The 19,068-nt window shown below is 49.3% G+C and overlaps 1 protein-coding gene and 1 pseudogene across 1 annotated transcript; both read left to right on the top strand.

The window, feature by feature from the left end:
• The first annotated feature begins 248 nt into the window (after positions 1 to 248).
• Positions 249 to 1,541, top strand: LOC136548678 (protein ALP1-like; annotated as a pseudogene).
• A 10,967-nt stretch (positions 1,542 to 12,508) lies between these two features.
• LOC136549853 (putrescine hydroxycinnamoyltransferase 1-like) lies at positions 12,509 to 16,887 on the top strand. The gene is made up of 2 exons (XM_066541279.1): positions 12,509 to 13,047; positions 15,734 to 16,887. The coding sequence occupies exons 1-2, from the start codon at positions 12,601 to 12,603 to the stop codon at positions 16,586 to 16,588; spliced, it is 1,302 nt and encodes a 433-aa protein (XP_066397376.1). The 5' UTR covers positions 12,509 to 12,600; the 3' UTR covers positions 16,589 to 16,887.
• The last annotated feature ends 2,181 nt before the right edge of the window (positions 16,888 to 19,068 follow it).

The raw sequence follows: 19,068 nt of genomic DNA, 5'->3' as shown, positions 1-19,068 counted from the left end.
AAAATATAGCTGTTGAGAAAAAGACAAGCAAAATATAGCTGTTGAGGTCATGCCAAAAGCAGCAGATAGCTGTTGAGAAAAAGACAAACAAAATATAGCTGTTGCATAGTGGACACTAGCTACAAATATGACCACCACTCCAATACACCACTCCCTCATTCACAAGATAGCACTCCCTCATTCACTAGACACCAGTGGACAGCCACTGTCTCATTCACAAGACAACACTCCCTCATTCAGTAGTAAAAATGTCAACTGACTCCGATGATTCTATTGAGTCCGAGCTTGAAGCACAGATTGAGGCTGAGCTTGAGCAGGAGATTGAAGCTGAATCAGCTAGGTCCTCTATTCGACGTGGGGGTTACACAAGGAGGTACATCAACAGAGACCATGAAGGTGATTACAACAGACTAGTTGCTAAATATTTTTTAGATAATTCCTTGTACACAGATAATCAGTTTCGTAGAAGATTTCGCATGAGAAAGCATTTATTTTTGCGCATAGTCGAAGCTCTAGGTGTTTGGTCTCCATATTTTCGTCTACGGCGAGATGCATTTAGCAAAGTGGGTCTATCACCATTACAGAAATGTACTGCTGCCATTAAAATGTTGGCATATGGTTCACCAGCTGATCTTATGGATGAAACATTCGGGGTTGCTGAGAGTACAGCAATGGAGTGTTTGATTCATTTTGTGCATGGTGTTAGAAGCCTATTCAGTGCGCAATATCTACGCAAGCCTACTGATGCAGACATCCAACGTTTACTGCAAGTAGCAGATCAACGTGGTTTCCCTGGGATGTTGGGTAGTCTTGATTGTATGCATTGGGAGTGGCAAAATTGCCCGGTTGCTTAAAAAGGGCAATTCACTCGAGGTGATTATAAGGTACCTACCATAATGCTAGAGGCTGTTGCGTCTTATGACCTATGGAATTGGCATGCTTTTTTGGAGCCGCTGGTTCAAACAATGATATTAATGTGCTTGACCAGTCACCTTTATTCACAGAACAGCTACAAGGCAAAGCACCTGAGGTTCAGTTCACTATTAACGGGACACAATATAGCATGGGTTACTATCTAGCTGACGGTATCTATCCAGAATGGGCTACATATGTGAAGACAATCAACAGACCACTAAGTGCTAAGCATAAATTATTTGCAAGTTTTCAAGAAGGAGAATGAAAAGCTATGGAACGAGCTTTTGGGGTGTTGCAAAAGCGTTGGGCTATCATATGTCACCCAGCAAGACTATGGGAACGGGAAGAACTCGCCAATATTATGTATGCATGTGTTATATTGCACAACATGATAATAGAGGATGAGAGGCATCTATGACATACCAGATGATAACACATATGAGCAAGGGCAATCTTCCCCAAATATAAGCGGGCTTGCACATGGACCAATCTATGGATTCACAGATGTACTAGACAAAGACATGGAAATTCACAATCGATCAACTCACATTCGCCTCAAGGAAGATTTGATAGAGCACATATGGCAAAAATTCAGTACACAACAGCATGAAGCAGACCAAGAGTAGAGTCTCATCCATGTATTTTTTTTTGGAAGATCATTCATGTAATTTTACAGTACCGCGCCAGCTAGATAATGGCTTGTCCAATTAGTTTAGTATTGTGTGTTTTTCTTCAAATGCTTTGTAATCTAAAGTAAGGCAACTGTACTTCTTCGTTTCATTGTTCTCAGTTTTACAAAAGAACTAGAACTACTGTCTTCAACCAAGTGTAGTTTGTTTGGCTACAAACTAAAGATTCTAGTTTTTCCTAACTAAAACTGAAGTAGTAACTTAGCCGAGATTATACCTGATGAGATGCAGAAGCACAGATCATGCTCGGTCTTCAGCTTGGGAGTCCCCCACGATGTCAATGCCCCAGCGTCCCCAAGCCACAAGAGGTCGCCACCTCTAGAGTCCGTGCGACCCGGCCGTCCGCGTGCGGCGTGCCTGTCATGTCGGGCGTCCGCGCGCCACGCGAGTCGCCGCCCAGGCATCTGCGGGCAGGTCGCCGCCCTCCAGGTTGCCGCGCCGGCCATCCGCGGGCAGGTTGCCGCTCTCCAGGTTGCCGCGTGAGCCATTCGCGGACGCCGGCCGATCTGACTTCGTAGGCTACATAAGGGCAGGGAAGTTGCAGATCCTAGTAGATGCGATACTTGAGGAGGTATACATGGAAGGCCATGGTCCAATTTGATGGAAGGAGTGAGATCGGGGACGGAGAAGACGGAGGCGGCGACAGCGGCGAACAGGTTGAGGGCGGAGTTCTCCATCCACTCGCGTGAAGGGACACGGGAGGTTGAGGTGAGATTTTTTATTTCATCGTGGGACCCACTCCTATAGACCGGCTGATCCAGATACATTGTGGCTTGCAATTTTACTATTGCCACCTGCTGTGGGGCCCACTCTTATGGACTAGTTCAGCCAGATACATTGCTCTTGCTCTTATCAATGGATCTTTGAAAAGTCAGGTCATTATTCAACTAGATCAATGTACCACAATCTTGTGTTTAGGGGTATTTCAAACAAAAGAATAAAATGCCTGTGGAAGAATAAAGCCCCTTTGAAAATCAGAATTTTCATGTGGCTGGCTATTCAAAATAGATTACAGACTGGTCGTGCCGGGTGCCTGGGGGTACACAGTACACCTAGTAAAGTCCTATAAGCTGCTTCGCCGGTCACGCACGGGCACCCGCTGCCCACGTCGTCGCCTCGACGGGCCTCCGCGCCGGTGCCGCCCCGCCAGGACGCAGCTAGCGCGCGCGTCCAATCCAAACCTGCCGGTCAGCGCGCGCGTTTAATTCCCTTCCTCCGTGCCCACGACCCAGAAGCTGACGCTCGCGACGGCATGACGTGTTGTTTCCACCGGCGCCACGGCCGCGGTGACGTACGGCACGGCACGAGCAGGCGAGGTCGCGAGGAGGGAACGTGTCATGGCAGGCAGCCACATCTGCTGTCGCGGGTGCGAGCGCCTCTGTCACTGCCCGTACGGCTCGACTTGACTTTCAACGTTCCCTGTCCGTCGCGGTTGATCGGTTACGCTGATCGGAACGGCGGTGGTGTTCATCCTCGGCGACGGGCGGACAAGAATGTAGTAGCTGCAAGTCTCGAGTTGGGTTCGCCTTTCGGATCGTAGGACGACAGCCTCAGGCGGGACTCGCTCGTCGGTCTTCCTTGCCACGCCCTCGTGTTCGTCTGCTCGATCCATGAGTCGAGACCGAGCGGCGGCGAGCGCCAAGAACGCGCGGGCGTTCCGCCGTTGGACGGCGTCACACCAGGGCAACGCAAACGACTGCAACAAAATCGCCTCCTCCACTGACGACTTGTGCGCATCCAAATTCCAGAGCAGTAGGCGGCCTTTTGGATCGAAGGAAAAACCAGATACATTTTCTGAAAGTTTGTGGAAAACCATTCACAATCATACCGTCTCATCAATCAGAAAATAAAAAGACCAAAGGGGCACAATACAATACAGAGTGGAGCCAGATAACCAGGTTCTGCAGATCACTGACCAACAATATTAGGGCACTTTTAGATGCAAAATTTTTTGGGTTTTGGCTACCGTAGCATTTTCGTTTCTATTTGGCCATTAGTGTCTAATTATAGACTAATTAGGTTTGAAAGTTTCGTCTCGCGATTTCTCATCCAACTGTGCAATTATTTTTTTTCGTCTACATTTAGCACTTCATGCATGTGCCGCAAGATTCGATGTGATGGGTCCTACGCAAAAAAATTTTGGAACTGAACAGGGTAGTGTTTAGTTCCCAAAATTTTTCAAGATTCCCCGTCACATCGAATCTTTGGACTCATGCATGAAGCATTAAATATAAATAAAAAATAAAACTAATTACACAGTTTAGACGAAATTCACGAGACGAATCTTTTAAGCCTAATTAGACTATAATTGAACACTAATTATCAAATAACAACGAAAATACTACAGTGCCATTTTCTCAAAAATTTCGCCAACTAAACAAGCCCCAGCCCCTTACTGAACATGATCCGATTTCTCAATGGCTGGCACAGGCACCATGCACCAACCAGCCAAGTGCTGTCAGTGATGGTCTCGTCTCCAAACAAAAGCTGCGGAAGCACCAACCAGTACTGCACTGCAACAGTACAAGCTGCTACTTTTCTTTTTATAAATAAGAACGCTGCTGACTTCTCAACAAAAGCACAACTGCACAAGTAAATGGACGACGGCCAACTGGACCGGCCTTGATGCATGCACGGCGCAATGGCTGATGATTCATTCAACTGATTCTTGTAGCTTCAATTGACTATAGCCATGGAGCTCTTAAACAATTGACAACTACCATTAACTGAGAGTGAAGGCGCCCGGCCCGCCGGCCAATCCACAGCCCGTTCGGCTGGGCAAAAGCGGCTGGCTGGGCTGATCAGCCCAGCCGTTCGGCTGGCCCAAGTCCAGCCGAACGGCTGTAAAGCCAGCATCCCTCCGCGTCTGAGTCGCTCACTCACTCACTCCGTAGTCCTCCCTCCCTCACTCCGTCCCCCGCGCACCCACGCCTAGGGTTTCCACCGTGCGGGTCGCCACCGGTGTGAGCTCCGGTTCTCCGTTCCTTCCCCGGTGCCGTCGAAACCTCCCACACTCTGGACTCCACTTCGTCCCCGCGGAGCCCTCCCTCTCTCTCCTCACTCCTCTCCACAGCACTACCTTTCTCCACCGCAAGAAAAAGGCGAAAAATCCTACGCAAATCCGCCGTCCTCTCCACCGCCGAAGCTTCTGGGTCCTCGCCGCCGCTACGCGTTAGATCGGCTCGCCGTGTTCGGTAAGCAGCCCAAAGATCCCTGCTTTTTTCCCGATTCTTCTTGTCCCCCGTCCTTGTTTTTGTTTTACCGTTTTCTTTGAGGCCGTGGGGGGAAAATGCTGTGGTCGGTGGCCGCGCCCGCGGTTCCTTGGTCCGTCCCTGTTTTCCGGGTAGCTACGGGATTGGCGCTTGCCCGGCCGGCATAGCACGGCGTGGTTGAAGCGGTTAGGCCTTTAGCCTTTACCCCGCAGGTGGTTTCTCTGTGACCCGCCTTGCGGATCCGACGCCGCCGTCGTCCCCCCCCCCCCACCCCACCCCCACTGGATCTGACACCCACGTGCTCCTATTGCAGCTGAGGTCGCCCGGCGCCAACGGATCCGCCTGTCAGTTCGCCGGATCTGGCACACTGGCGGCAGCGTCCGCTTCGTCCTGCTCCTCTCCTAAAGGCAGGCACTGCATCCGCCGTTCAAAACGCGCGAGGACTTCTGGCAAGGCAAGTCCCCTTGTATTACGACCTAACTCCCCTGTTTGTCACTCTTACAATTGCTGCAAATTTGCTTGTATGCTGCAATCATCGTACCATACAATTTCGAAATGCCAACAGATGTCTACTGACCGTGCTAACTGGGATGAAGCCACCTTGAGAATCTTTCTCAAATTAGTCATAGAACAGAAAAACCTCTTGCACTGGAGCCAACGAGGCCTCACGACCGTCGGGTGGAACAATCTTTACCCACAATTCGAAAACAGAACAAAGTTGGGTTATGACAAGAAGTAGCTTCAGAACAAGTTGAGTGACCTGAAGCTGTCATATTTCGTTTGGCGTGACCTTCAAACCCACACTGGCTTGGGCCGTGACCCGATCACAGGAGGCGTCGCAGTTGACCCCTCATTTTTTGAGGATGGCAATGGGGTACTTCCTTCGACCTTTTTCTTTCTAACCCACTCACTACCAATTACTATGGACGCTCCTATTCTATTCGGCCTAACTTGTGGAACCATGGCACTTGTGCAGAAAACTAGCCACTCGGTAGTGCAGCGGACCAAAGTTCCCAAATGCCTTGACTTATTAGTCACTCTTTGGGGACGCACCCCCCGTGAAAGGGGCACCCTGCTCGCTGCTGGTGGCCATCAACGCGAGAGGACACCGAGTACTCCTACCAATGCAAGTCCACACGACATGTCCCAGGAACCTGTAGGTACACATAGTGTCAGCCGGTCCTCCAAACAAACCCATAGAGAACATTCCATCAACAGCACCCCCCCAGTAAGAAAACTGTTTCCATTGAAGAGTGCCTTGAAGACCTGACCCAGTTCATTAAGAACCAGCAGCAGGAGAAGGCGGGGTCAAGCAAGCACGAGGAGGAGATGGCCAAAGTGAAGCAACTTATGAAACAAGATGGGGTCGCCGAGTCTGATCCTGCGTTTGCTCATGCGTTAGTTGTGTTCAAGAACACAGTTGACCGTAGGAACTTTATGACCATGGAAACCAAAGAGGGCCACATGAACTTGATTGAGGCCTGCTGGGAGGTTCTGAGAGCTAGATACAAGTAGTCATTATCCCAACGAACGTTCCTACTGCGCCAATCTATGTAGTTTTATGTTTGAATTGTGCATGTTGAGGATGTATGTTTGCCCTATGTTCGTTTCGTTTTTTAATTGTAATTGTAATGTTCCCTGGACATTGTTTGCTTAGTTGCATCGATATGTTGTGGCCTGTGGCCTGAACTTTGTGTACTCATTTTTTTTCGCTAATCAAATAAATTGTGTACTGTGATGTACATGCGTTGGTTGTAGGTTCACCTACAACTTGTAACAAGACAAGACTCTATTAATTGGAGTTTTATGTTATCTTGCTAACTCGCTTATTGTGACTTCTCACATTATCCTACTTTTCCAGTTTGTAGCGGTGGTGCTGTTTCTCTGGACCATCCCATCGGCTGCTGTGGTCACTTTGAAAAACTAAAGGTATTTGTGTCTGCAGGGCCATTCTTATGCAAATCCAAAGTATTTCAGTTTAGTTTCATTGTTTTCATTGCCTTTTAGGTCAGTGGCAGTGTGGTTGACAGGGAGCACATTTAGGTATGAGTTCAGATCCTTGCTCTTTTATTTGCCTTCTTTGTGTTTCTGTCCATGTTGCAAAAACTATATTTTTGTGATTTGCTCCCTTTTTAGGTCATCAGTTCTATTTTGTTTTGTATGTTGGCATAATTTTTATTGGCCACCATGTGTCTTCAGTGTTATTGTGTTAGATCTGTTATAAGCTAAGCTATGCAGCTTGAGTGCTTTCTTAGTTTGAATAATTATTTTAATAACATCTCAGTTTTCAAGATCTGTGTTAGATATGAACTGGACGTCTACTGAGACATATTATGTTCAGCTTTATTGTCTCAATTAAGTTCAATTGTTAGTTTTATTTTTTGTTCAGTTTCATAATTTTTAGTATTCAGTACGTCATGCACTGAACCTAGATTGTACTACTTAGTCAATACTGCACAGCTTAGCAATACAATGCTTGTTGTGACCAACTTAGACAAAACTGCTATTTTGTTTGTCAGCCATACCTAATTTGTATATCATGCTCTCGCCAGGAGCTGTGCTAGTGAAAGGTGCTGTGAAGCCACCGGCTCGACAGGCCCTGTCACCGTCAAGCAACAAAGAGAATGTGCCACCAGTGGGAGCTGTGAGGGATGCACCGAAGAGGAGCCTGACAATTTAAATGTGCTTAAATTTACAGCAAGATTCAGTACTCAATAAGGCCAGTTAAATCTAAATTTATTGTTCACCCTTTTACTTAATGTCATCCCTTGCTGAGCATCTTATTTGCAACGACTTTCAATATTGGCAGTTAGTATTCTTGGCTGAGCTACTTTCTGGACTGTTATTTTGTTTACTAGGCATACCTAATTTATATATCATGCTCTTGCAGATGAGCAGCCCTGAGGACTCCGACATCAGCGACACCTCGAGCGAACGAACAGTAACTTACAACATAGTGGCTGCTGCTGTCCTCCTCACATGGTTAAAAGCAGCAGTGGACAATGCGGTTCCAATGGTGAACCCAGCCGTCCCCTTCCCAAAGATGAGCGGGCGTCAGTGGATGGAACTCAATCTGCAAAACGAACAAAGGTGCAAAGAAAACCTGCGTATGTCTCCTGATGCTTTTCTGCATCTGCACAATATTTTAGTTGAGTATGGATTGAAGGGTACACAACAGACTGGATCCATAGAAACTTTAGGTTTGTATGTGTGGACTTGTGCTCACAACGGGGCAGCTAGAAGGAGTAGGGATAGATTTGAACGGTCTTTAGATACAGTAAGCAAGAAGGTTACTCATGCGGCCGAGATTGTTAGTAGATGGGCAGATAGTATTTTAGTTCCAATTGATAGTACTTATGCTGGAGTGCACGCTCAGTTTGCAACATATGCACCATTTTTTGATGGTTGCATTGGGGCGTTGGATGGAACTCATATTAAAGTGTCGGTGAACAAGGAGGACAAACTTGACTACATAAACAGGAAAGGAGATGTGACAATTAATGTTTGTGCCATTGTGGACATGGATATGCGCTTCACGTTTGTGGGGGCCGGGATGGCGGGGTCAGTGCATGACATGGCCGTACTAAGAGAATGTTGGCAGCAACCATCGTTCCCGCATCCACCAGTAGGTTAGTGAGTAGTGCCATGCAATCATTGTCCCATTTTTTCATACTTGCCTTTGAGGAAACCGAAACTGTTTCAACTGAAATGTTGCATGTGTTGCAGGACGCTACTATTTGGTGGACGCAGGATATGCGTTGGACACTGGCTACTTGGCTCCATTCAAAAAATACAAGGTACCATCTCGACGATTTTAGGGGTGTAGACACGGACACATTATCTAGACAAGAGAAATTTAACTTCACTCATTATTATGTCATGCTTTGCATTGCACAATTTTTTACGCAATCGTGAGATTGGAGTTGGTTCGCCTACGTACCCACCGTCGGATTGGGTTCAGATCAATGCTAATTCCACTATGTCATTAGTGAGGGACTACATATCTTTGGCTCTCTGGGGGCAATGATGCAACAAAGGTAATTTATGCCGTCCCATGTATTTGTGCCATGCATAAAGACTGGGTTATGCTGCCCTTAGTGGCCATTAATATAGGATGGGTTCTTCTTTTGTTTTATAGGTTGCCCAGGACACACTTGTGGTGCTGCATAGGCTGGTTTGCAAAGGTGATCCTCATTCTGTTAATAGTTTTCTTTGTGGCTGTGTAGTTGCATTGTGTACACTATCGGTGTTTCATGGTTTAATTAATTCGATTTGAATGCATGTCTAAAGAGGGGGTTAAAGGTTTAGGTACCAATGCTGAACATGAGGCAGTGCCCATTTAAGTAGCAACTATGTTGTGTTTGTGAGTGTGAATATTGTCCAGTTTGTTGCATTGATACGAATTTGGGTGACAATGTTCGTGAAATATAAGATCTAAACCATTTGTGGCAATTGCATAGGTTGGGTCACAAAGCAGTGATAGTGCATTGCTCAGTTCTTCCACAAACACCTTTGCAATCATAATGCAGTGCTCAGTTCTTTGCTTGCAACCAATTGAGCAACTTGTTTGTGCCATACATCTTGATCGCTTAACGTCGTGCTTATGGATTCTTGTTTTACTCCTGATTTCCTTCAGGCCATGGTTCCTGCAAGTTATCTATCTCGTTTGAATGTTGATTGCCTGCCTTGGAGGACAGAGGTGGCAAGAAGACCGAATTCGAATCTTCATTTTTGTGTAACCTGCAGGCTACATGATTTGTCAGCAAGAATTGTAATTTGAATTGGTGTATGTAATTTGAACTATTGTACAACTTCTTGCAGGCTTCAGTTATGTGTAGTGAACTTGTAATGGATTAACTTCTAATGGACTGTTAGCAGCCCTTAAGTTGACTGTTATTTGAGATGATGTATTTTTATTTGAATGGATGATGGGTTTGGCACCACTGAATGAAAGATCTGTTGGCGCCATTTTTTTTTTGGGATGGACACATCCTGTGCTGTTCGCGCCATCTGTTTGAAATGAGCTGGGTTTTCTATTGGCTGCATGTGTGCTGGCTGGATGGAACTGTGCTGGCTGATGTTCCCTGTGCCAGCTGGTTTCCAGCACCAGCCGGTTGTTACCAGCCGAACAGGCTGCCAGTCCAGGCCAGACATTTTTGTTCAGCGATGCTGACTGGTGGCTGCCGTCCAAGTTGCTCCCTGCTAAAATGCAGACAACATGGCTTAATTAACTTGGCCCTTTTATTCTTCTATCTTCTATTAGTATAGTGGGCTGCAACAATATTGTGATTGACAAATATACTTCCAAATCCAAAGTTGACTTTACGTATTGTATACAGGTACGTTCTGGGATAGCAGCCGCAATACGTCAGTGCCCGTGACCATATTTTTCTGAATGAGGTTGGATGCAGAAAGTTACGGCTTGACTTAGGGAGACGTCATCGTGTACACGCGCAACGCAGCAGATGGATAGCGTGTTGGACGATCGGTGGATCGGAGCCGGAGCCGCCGCTTCACTCGGGCCTCTTTGGCACGCTCGGGCTGCCGACACTCTCGTTACTGTTTACCAGAGTTGTTTTTCTTTCTCCTTCTTTCATCTCTCACTGATACAACTGGAGCCGAAGAAGCTCGTTTTTCTTGCTCCGCGACTCCGGCTCCTGTAGGCACCTGTCGGTTGCTGGGCGGCCAACACCCGGCTACAGTGCAGGAGCCGGAGCCCTGCCAAAGAGGCCCTTACACTCCCTCTCTGTGAAATTTGACTTGACATGGTCACATGAGGCAGCTTGTTCGTTGGTTAGTTTCTGGACTAATAAGCTTGACTGGTGCTAATTTGTTGTGAGAGAAAAACATTGTATCATGGCTGATAAGCCCTGGCTGAAACCAACAAGTTGAATATATATTGTGCACTTGCTTATCCGCAGAATTTCATGGACTCCCATTCGGCCATTCCACGTCGGCGACACACACACGCACCTTTGCGCTGTTCTGCAGCGTAGACAACATCGGCGGCGGCGGCGGCGAGCTTTTCACGTGCTCCGGAGAGGAAAACAAACACTTGCCGCACCGCAGCGGTTAGGAAGGATCGATCAATCATTCTGTAGGCCCAAGAGTGTTTTCCCCGCAGACAGGCGGTAAAAGGGGAAAAAATAGTCCAGCCACGCACGATGCATCCATCCAGTATTCCACCACCTTTTGGTCTTGACTTGGAAAGAGCAAGGGCCAAGGGGGAAGGCGCATGGAACGGACGGGAAAGGTGCCGACAAAAAGCCGCATCACTCCAGTGTCACAGAAGCCGTATATGCTGCCGCGCTCCCGACAAGCGCGCAAGAGTTTCCACGGGCCAACTGTAGTTTAAACCCTTGTTAACCAAAAGCTGTCAAACATAGCCCGTGCGTTGTCGTGTGGGATTAACACATCATCCAATTACTTATGTAAATGGATAAACTATTATTCCGTCCATTTCTTTTTAAGGCGCAGCTTGATATGATATGATCTTCCAAATTGCACTTTGATTATCTATTTATTTGATTTTTATATTATTCAGTTATAAATTTATGGTAATTGGATAGTAGATTTAATTGCAAATCTAACCTTAAAGTTTTATGTTGTAGTAATTAAAATTTATTAGTTAAATTATTGCTCAAGGTTTTTAAAGCTTAAATCTTAGTATGCCGTGTGCGGCTGTGCGCCTTATAAACGATAATGGAGGTAGTACAAATTAATGTTACTTGATGACGTGCTACGCTGATGTGAATAACTAATAGTGTATTTGGTTTGAGGAGCCACTCCGTCTTAGATGAGGTGGTGTATAATGAGTCCATTCCTCAATTGGTGGGATAACTCCATCCTCGTACTAGTACTGCTAAATATTAGCTTGTGAGGATTAAGGTAATGATGCATCTAACCTGTTCGCAAGGGACGGGTAGATGGTGAACTAACTCATTCCTCGAACCAAATACCCTATATATGTAGGTTAGTGAATGATATATTACTAATTTGTAGCCCCTTCGTCCTAAAATAAATGTCGTTTTGAGTTATGTGTTAAGTTTGACTAGATTTATAAAAATAGTAACATTTCTGTCTCCAAATATGTTTATTATAAAAAATATATTCAACAATTAATCTGATCTATGATATTTATTATGTATATAAATATTAATATTATATATATATATAGTTAAAGTTGAAAGGGTTGACTTCACATAAGGTGAGAATGACACTTATTCTGGATCAATGAAGTATATCGTAATTGCATAGGCTAGTGAGCTATAATTGCGACTAATAGTTGATCGTTGAGATAGACAACTTATATATTACGAGTAGATGGTAAACTAACTCATTCCTCGAACCAAATACCTTATAAATGTAGGCTAGTGAGCTGTAATTACAACTAATAGTTGTTGAAATTTGGCGTAGGCCGATTTGCCGGGGGAGAAAACACTGTTTATCAACTGGAAAGTACTGTTCTGCGCACCAGGGCACGCCAGTCGAGTTACCACGGGCGAACGACAGGGCATGCTAGTCGAGTTACCACGGGCGAACGACAAGCCGGATCGCAGCGTCTTTCTCGTTCCCTCCATGTGCCAGCGCACGTGAGGACGATTAGCCGCAGGCGTTAGATTAGTCGATGCACGTCAATTAGACAATTAACCCCATCCCCTTCCCACCCGCTCTTTATAATAAACCATCACCCTCCCTTCATAGCGCGCCGCTCAAGCACACTGCAGACCAGAGAGGCAGACACAGACACACACGCACCCGCGCACAAATCAGAGCGGGCGAGGATGAAGGTGGAGGTGGTGGAGACGACGCTGGTGCCGCCGAGCGAGGCGACGCCGCGGCACGCGCTGTGGCTGTCCAACCTGGACCTGGCGGTGCCCAAGACCCACACGCCGCTCGTCTACTACTACCCGAGGCCCGATGCGGCCGCCGGTGCCGGTGCCGGGGAGGAGCGAGAGGGGGAGGGGTCGTTCTTCGACCCGGCGCGCCTGCGGGAGGCGCTCGCCAGGGCGCTGGTGGCGTTCTACCCGCTGGCGGGGCGGCTCGCGGTGGGCCAGGGGGGGCGGATCGAGATCGACTGCACGGGCGAGGGCGCCCTGTTCGCCGTCGCGCGTGCCGACTTCACCGGCGACGAGATGTTCAGGGACTTCGAGCCCTCCCCCGAGGCGCGCCGCCTGCTCGTGCCCTTCGCCGCCTCCGGCGACCCGCCCTGCGTGCTCGCCATGGTCCAGGTGCGCTCGCGCTGCCTTCCTCTTCCTTGGCTCCTTGCTTTGATTGTTTCATCCCCTCCCTCGGGCCGCGCTACCGCTAGGCTTGCTTGCTGAATCAGGGTCTACGATGTGCACGTTTTCAGTTTTTTCACCGCCGTGATCGGCCGGTTCCGGTGCATAATTAAACTGTCTTTCCAGCCGGCTTCCGCTTGGCACGTCGGTCCGTAAAAGATGAAAAAAACAAATCTGGGTCAGAATTCAGAAGACACCTAGGAGGATGCTAGAACCTTAGGATAATCAACTGCTGGCTCGTGGGGCCAGCCACTTGCTCTCGTGTCTCTATTGCTCGTGGGGCCCACCGGGACAGGACAGCGGGGTAGTATGGTGCTCGGACACTCGTACTGTACCACTAGTTAAGCCCGAATCAATACGTGTGGAGCGACGGATGCTCCAAGAAGCTTTACTTGTACTATAACCGTCCATGCCAAATTGAATAAGTACATTTCTTTTTATATATATAGATAAACATTAAAATTAAAACCTTAATCTAAGAATCAATCACTCCGTTCACAAATTTTTAAATAAGACGAGTGATCAAACTTAGGGTAAGAAGAGAAAAGTCAAATGAATTCTAATTTAGAATGTATCTAAGTAGATTCGCGACAGGTACGTGTTGAAAAGCTTTTTTTTGCCGAGAACCAAAAGAGCGTGGCGGATATGCCGCTGCGCGGCGCGCAAACTCACCGGTCACGGCAAGACGTACGGCGTCCGCGAGGGACCAAAACCAACAGGGCCGGCCGTAGGGTATGGGTTCCCCCTGGTCACCCGTCACAGTTTCGCGCCTGCCCCGGTCGACGCGGCCGTCGAGTGCATCCCTTTTTTTTAATCTGATGTCTCGGAACCGGGCGCGGCGAGCCGAGGCCGGTGGCGCCCCCTCGTGTTAGCCACCTCGAACCAGCAGCAGCAGGCACGTTACGCCTACGGAATGAACTTCGTCGCAGTTGACTTTTGTTTAAGCCGTTTCGTAGGTTACTGGGAAGAGCAGTTTTTTTTTTGATCACTACTGGGAAGAGCAGTTGGCTGAACATCCAACCGACGATCGATGGGGCTTGTCTCGTCCCAGAACACACGGATGAGCAGCAGTTTTCGCCCCTGTACCCTTCCCACGGTCTTCTCCTAGGACTAGCAGGCCACTGCTGCTCAGGACAAAGGACGGCTCGGGGTCAATAGCTTGCCCGCCGGTCGGTGCAACGAACTGTCAGCTAGTATGCAGTTATCAGTACGACAGTACTCACGCAGTGTACGCACTGGTACATGTATGGGGTCACTTTGACGGTGGGTGATCGTGACAGCCAACCGCTGTTAAGATGCCGCACTCCAAGCAGCCGAACAGGCCCATTTTACTAGTTTTCACCGTCAAAAGATTCCTTTCGTTCACCGAAAGCAGGAAGACGATAGTAGTACTAGTACGAGTTCGTGCACACGGGCCATGGGGAAGTTACTAGTGTTGGGCACGGGAAGGCTAGCTACAAATCGGCCAAAACGCTCCTGATTAGGATGCCAAATTTGCTCAAAATTTAATGATACGAAAGTAAACTGCGGCGCATGATATTGCAGTGTCTCTCGTGCACGCAGGGAAAGGCAAACTAATCATGCCCGTGCGTGCCAACTCTCCAACTCGTATCTATCCGGATTTCCGGTGTTCCAAATCCCCTTCCCCTTCCCCATGCAGAATAGCTCAGAGACCATTGCGTTTGCTTCTAGAGTGATCCAATGCACATAGATGGGTTGTGCCCACCACTCTTCTCCCTGCCCCCCTTATCCCTTTGCCCCGAATGCGACCGCCTCGCTTTACGTACCTCGCACACAGACGGCCATGCTTCCTGGATCAGGAGGAATTCTGGATGTGCTTGCAGACGTGCTCGCTCCGCTCAAAATGAAGTAAAAAATGAAAAAAAAAACCCCTCCTTGCCACGCCAGAACCGTCATGATCGATAGTGCCATCGATCTCAACCAAACCAAAAAACAAACAAACAAAAACAAAAACAAAATCCTTCCCACGCCATAACTGTCGGGATAGATTGCGACGGCGATGCTGATGTGTCGAATCGATCAGAACCGCCGCTGCCGTGTGGCCGGCACCGGTATGGGGATGCCACGACGAAGCGCCGCCCGTCGTTGATGGATGCCTGACGGTGACAACGAGGTTTATCGCGGCATGGTCCTGGCGCGTGGCCGATGTTTGCAAATTGGCCTAGCGATTGCTGTCATGATGCGAGCAAGCTTGATTTGGATCCTCGGGCGGTGGACTACAACGGCCAACCGTCATGTACAGAGACTCAGAGAGAGACAAGATACGTGTGTGATTAGAGCGCGCCTTTTTTTTTTATCTTACCATCATAAGGTTTTTATTACTAGTAGATAAGTTCAGAGCTTGGTGGCTGCAACTTGCAAGTCAAATCCACCTTTGGCGCTCCTAACAAATTGGGACCCTCTTTGAGTGCCCAATTTTTGTTATTTAATAATGGAAGAAATATACAATACATTGAACAATTTGGAATCTGCTGTCTGGAAATCCGTTTTGCATTGATCTGCTGCTTTTGGTGGGCAGATCGATAAACAATTAAAAGCTGGTGTGGTGTGAGTCAGAACTTCATTCAGAATGTTATGCAAGTGTAACCTGGAAAAAAAAAACTGATCTTTGCAGGTGACCTTCCTCAAGTGCGGCGGCGTGGCCGTGGGCACGGGCATGCACCACGTCACGATGGACGGCGCCGGCGCGATCCAGTTCATCCGGATGTGGACGGCGCTGGCGCGCGGGGAGTCCCCCTCTTGGTCGCCGTTCCACGACCGGACCCTCCTGCGCGCGCGCTCGCCGCCGCACGTGCCCTTCGAGCACCCGGTCTACTCGCCGGCGTACCTCAACGGGTCCCCGCGGCCCTTCGTGACGCGCGTCTACACCGTCCCGCCCAAGCTCCTGGCCGACATCCGGTCCCGGTGCGCGCCGGGGGCGTCCACGTACTGCGCGGTTACGGCGCACCTGTGGCGCGCCATGTGCGTGGCCCGTGCCCTCCCGGCCGACGGCGAGACGCGGCTCCGCGTGCCCGCCAACATCCGGCAGCGCCTCCGGCCGCCTCTCCCCGCCACCTACTTCGGCAACGCGATCGTGCGGGACCTGGTGACCGTGAAGGTGGGCGACGTGCTGTCGCAGCCGCTCGGGTTCGTGGCGGACCGGATCAAGCGCGCGGTGTCCCGCGTCGACGACGCCTTCGTGCGCTCCGTCGTCGACTACCTGGAGCTGGAGTCAGAGAAGGGCAACCAGGCGGCGCGCGGGCAATTCATGACGGAGTCCGACCTGTGGGTGGTCAGCTGGCTGGGCATGCCCATCCACGACGCCGACTTCGGGTGGGGCCGCCCCGGGTTCGTGGCGCCCGCGCAGATGTTCGGCAGCGGCACGGCCTACGTCACGCAGGGCTACGACAAGGGCGACCCCATCAACGTGCTCTTCGCGCTCGAGCCTGAGTACCTGCAGACCTTCGAGAAGGCCTTCTACGGGGAGTGACCGTGAAAGAGGTTTATAGAGGAGTCGGGCTGTAGAAGCCTAGAAGGGAAGAGCTAGTCCACTGTGGATGCGATGTAATTGTCAGGCCGTCGTGGTAACTTCCATCGGTTCGTGTGGAGAGTTGGTCCATGTGCATCTGTACTGTACTATGATGGTGCTGCAACTCAATGCTTACTGTGACACTGATGTCTGGGTGATTGTATAAGGTGGTGTTTGATGCGATGACTAAAATTTAGAAGGTGTATCGGGAGGATGTTGCATGGGGTGTTCAGATATTAATAAAAAAATAAATTACATAATCCGTCAGTACTCCACGAGATAAATTTTTTAAGCCTAATTAATCATTTCATTAGCACGTGTTTACTGTAGCACCACATTGTTAAATCATGGACTAATTAGGCTTAAAAGATTCGTCTCGTAAATTAGTCGCAAACTATGTAATTAGTTTCGTAATTAGTCTATATTTAATACTCCATGTATGTGTTCAAATATTTGATGGGACAACGACTAAAATTTAAAGGCGCAACTAAACACCACCTAAGTGTGATAAGGTGCTTGGTTCCAGGTTTCTAGTATGCCAAGTCACCAAACACATTCTGTCCTCTACATAAAAACTGAATGACAAATTGAAAATGCATGGCTGGAAAAGGCATGTAGTTTCGGGTACCTGTTTCTACTATCTTCCACGTTGTGGTTAGCCAACTCACCAAAATTCTACTACACACACACATCACTAAGGCTTTTGCATTTTGTACAGCTGCTTGGGGAAAAGATTGTTTGGGTATTTGATTGATGGGCATAGTCGCCTCGCCGGTCGCCGCGTTGGTGCGAGCGGCCACAGGCCCAGAGCACGAACTAGCAACGGGACTGCGTGAGTGTAACGGCCTGTTGTACACACGCTCGGCTTTCATGGGCCGTACAGGCTGCTATGAATGTGATCACTGATTAGGCTTCTGTCCCCGTGTCATGGGCCCTCGGCGGGAGCTCTCTCAACTAAAATGGTCTGGGCATACGATAATTGTTTTGATGTTGTATTTCAAAATATCGCAACATTGTACCTAGGTTTTAATAAAATAAAAAAACCATTGTAACTACGTTGTAGTACTTGTGCGTGTGTTTTGCGAACGTGCCTCGCATGTTTTTTTTATTAAGAGGATATAGTAAACACATGTTACAAATTTCCACCGGCTGCTAAACCTAGGCTTATACCCCCAGACAGAAAGTTACTAGTATACTTTTAAGAGAAATTTTACTAATAAATGAGAGCCCTCCGTTTCGTAATATCCGATGGTTTAAAAATACGAGGGGAGGAACTTAGAGCCTGTTCGCTTAAATTTATCAGTCAGTTAGAATCTATAGTATTTTTTTCTCACAATAAAAAATGTTTTAGCCGACTTTAATATCAGCTGAACGTGCCCTTAAATTGTGGGCCGGAACAAAAGAGTACGTGGATCCGGAACTGTTTTTTAAATAAATGCGGAGGGTATAACAGTATTTTGACGTCTCTGATGCCGCTTTTTGAATCAGAAAATGAACTCCTCATCGCAGCACAGAAACAGGAGCTGCTTCTCAAATCCGCGCGTGCGCTCTGTCTCTCTCTCTCTTATATCGTCTCCCGGAGCTCCTGGCGGGCGCGGGTGGTCACCGGCGCGCGGCCTCCGGTGGCTGGCGTGGGGGCTCGCCGGCGCGCGGCCCCCGGTGGGCAGGCCCCGCACCTCCCTCCCTCTCCTAGCGCGATATCGTCTCCCGCAGCTCCTGGCGGGCGCGGGTGGTGACCGGCGCGCGGCCCCCGGTGGCTGGCGGCGGCGCGGGATCTCACCGACGCGCAGCCCTCGGTGGGCAAGCCCCGCACCTCCATCCCTCTCCTAGCGCGCGGAGGCTGACCAGCGCGCGAGCTCTGGTGCAGCTCCGGTGGCAGCAGCTCCAGGCCTCCAGCTCGGACGGCGGCGCGTGCGCGTCCGAGGTGAGCGGCGACCCAGAGAGCCGGCGTGGCGGGCGCCGACCCTAGGGAGACGCGGTGGTGAAGGCGGCGCCGACGCGACTGGCAGCGAGGCGAGCGGCGAGCCGGCGACCTGGGAGGCGGCGAGGCGCGCGGTGAGCTGGCGAGGCTGGCGGCGACGCAGTGCTCACCAGCGCGTGGCCCCCGGTGGGCAGGCCCCGCACCTCCCTCCCTCTCATAGCACGCGAGGGCTCACCAACGCGCGAGCTCTGGTCCAGCTCCGGCGGCAGCTGCTCCAGGCCTCGAGCTCGGGCGGCGGCGCGTGCGCATCCGAGGTGAGCGGCGGCGGCTGCTGCTCCAGCTCGAGTCGTCGGCTCAAGTTTCAGCCTCCAGGTCTACGCGAGCAAGCAAGCGCGTAGTCTATGGCCAAGCTTCAGCTCCAGGCATCCGCCGTGGCGAATGGTGAGCTTTCAAGTCTTAAGAGTATCTGTTGCTGCTGCATCTGTCAATTGAAGATTCATGAACACAATGACCTGTGTCA

Source organism: Miscanthus floridulus, chromosome 4 (assembly GCF_019320115.1).
Source record: "Miscanthus floridulus cultivar M001 chromosome 4, ASM1932011v1, whole genome shotgun sequence".
Taxonomy (NCBI): Eukaryota; Viridiplantae; Streptophyta; class Magnoliopsida; order Poales; family Poaceae; genus Miscanthus; species Miscanthus floridulus.
The sequence above is the reverse complement of the archived record's forward strand: the minus strand, read 5'-3'. Positions and strand labels throughout refer to the sequence as shown.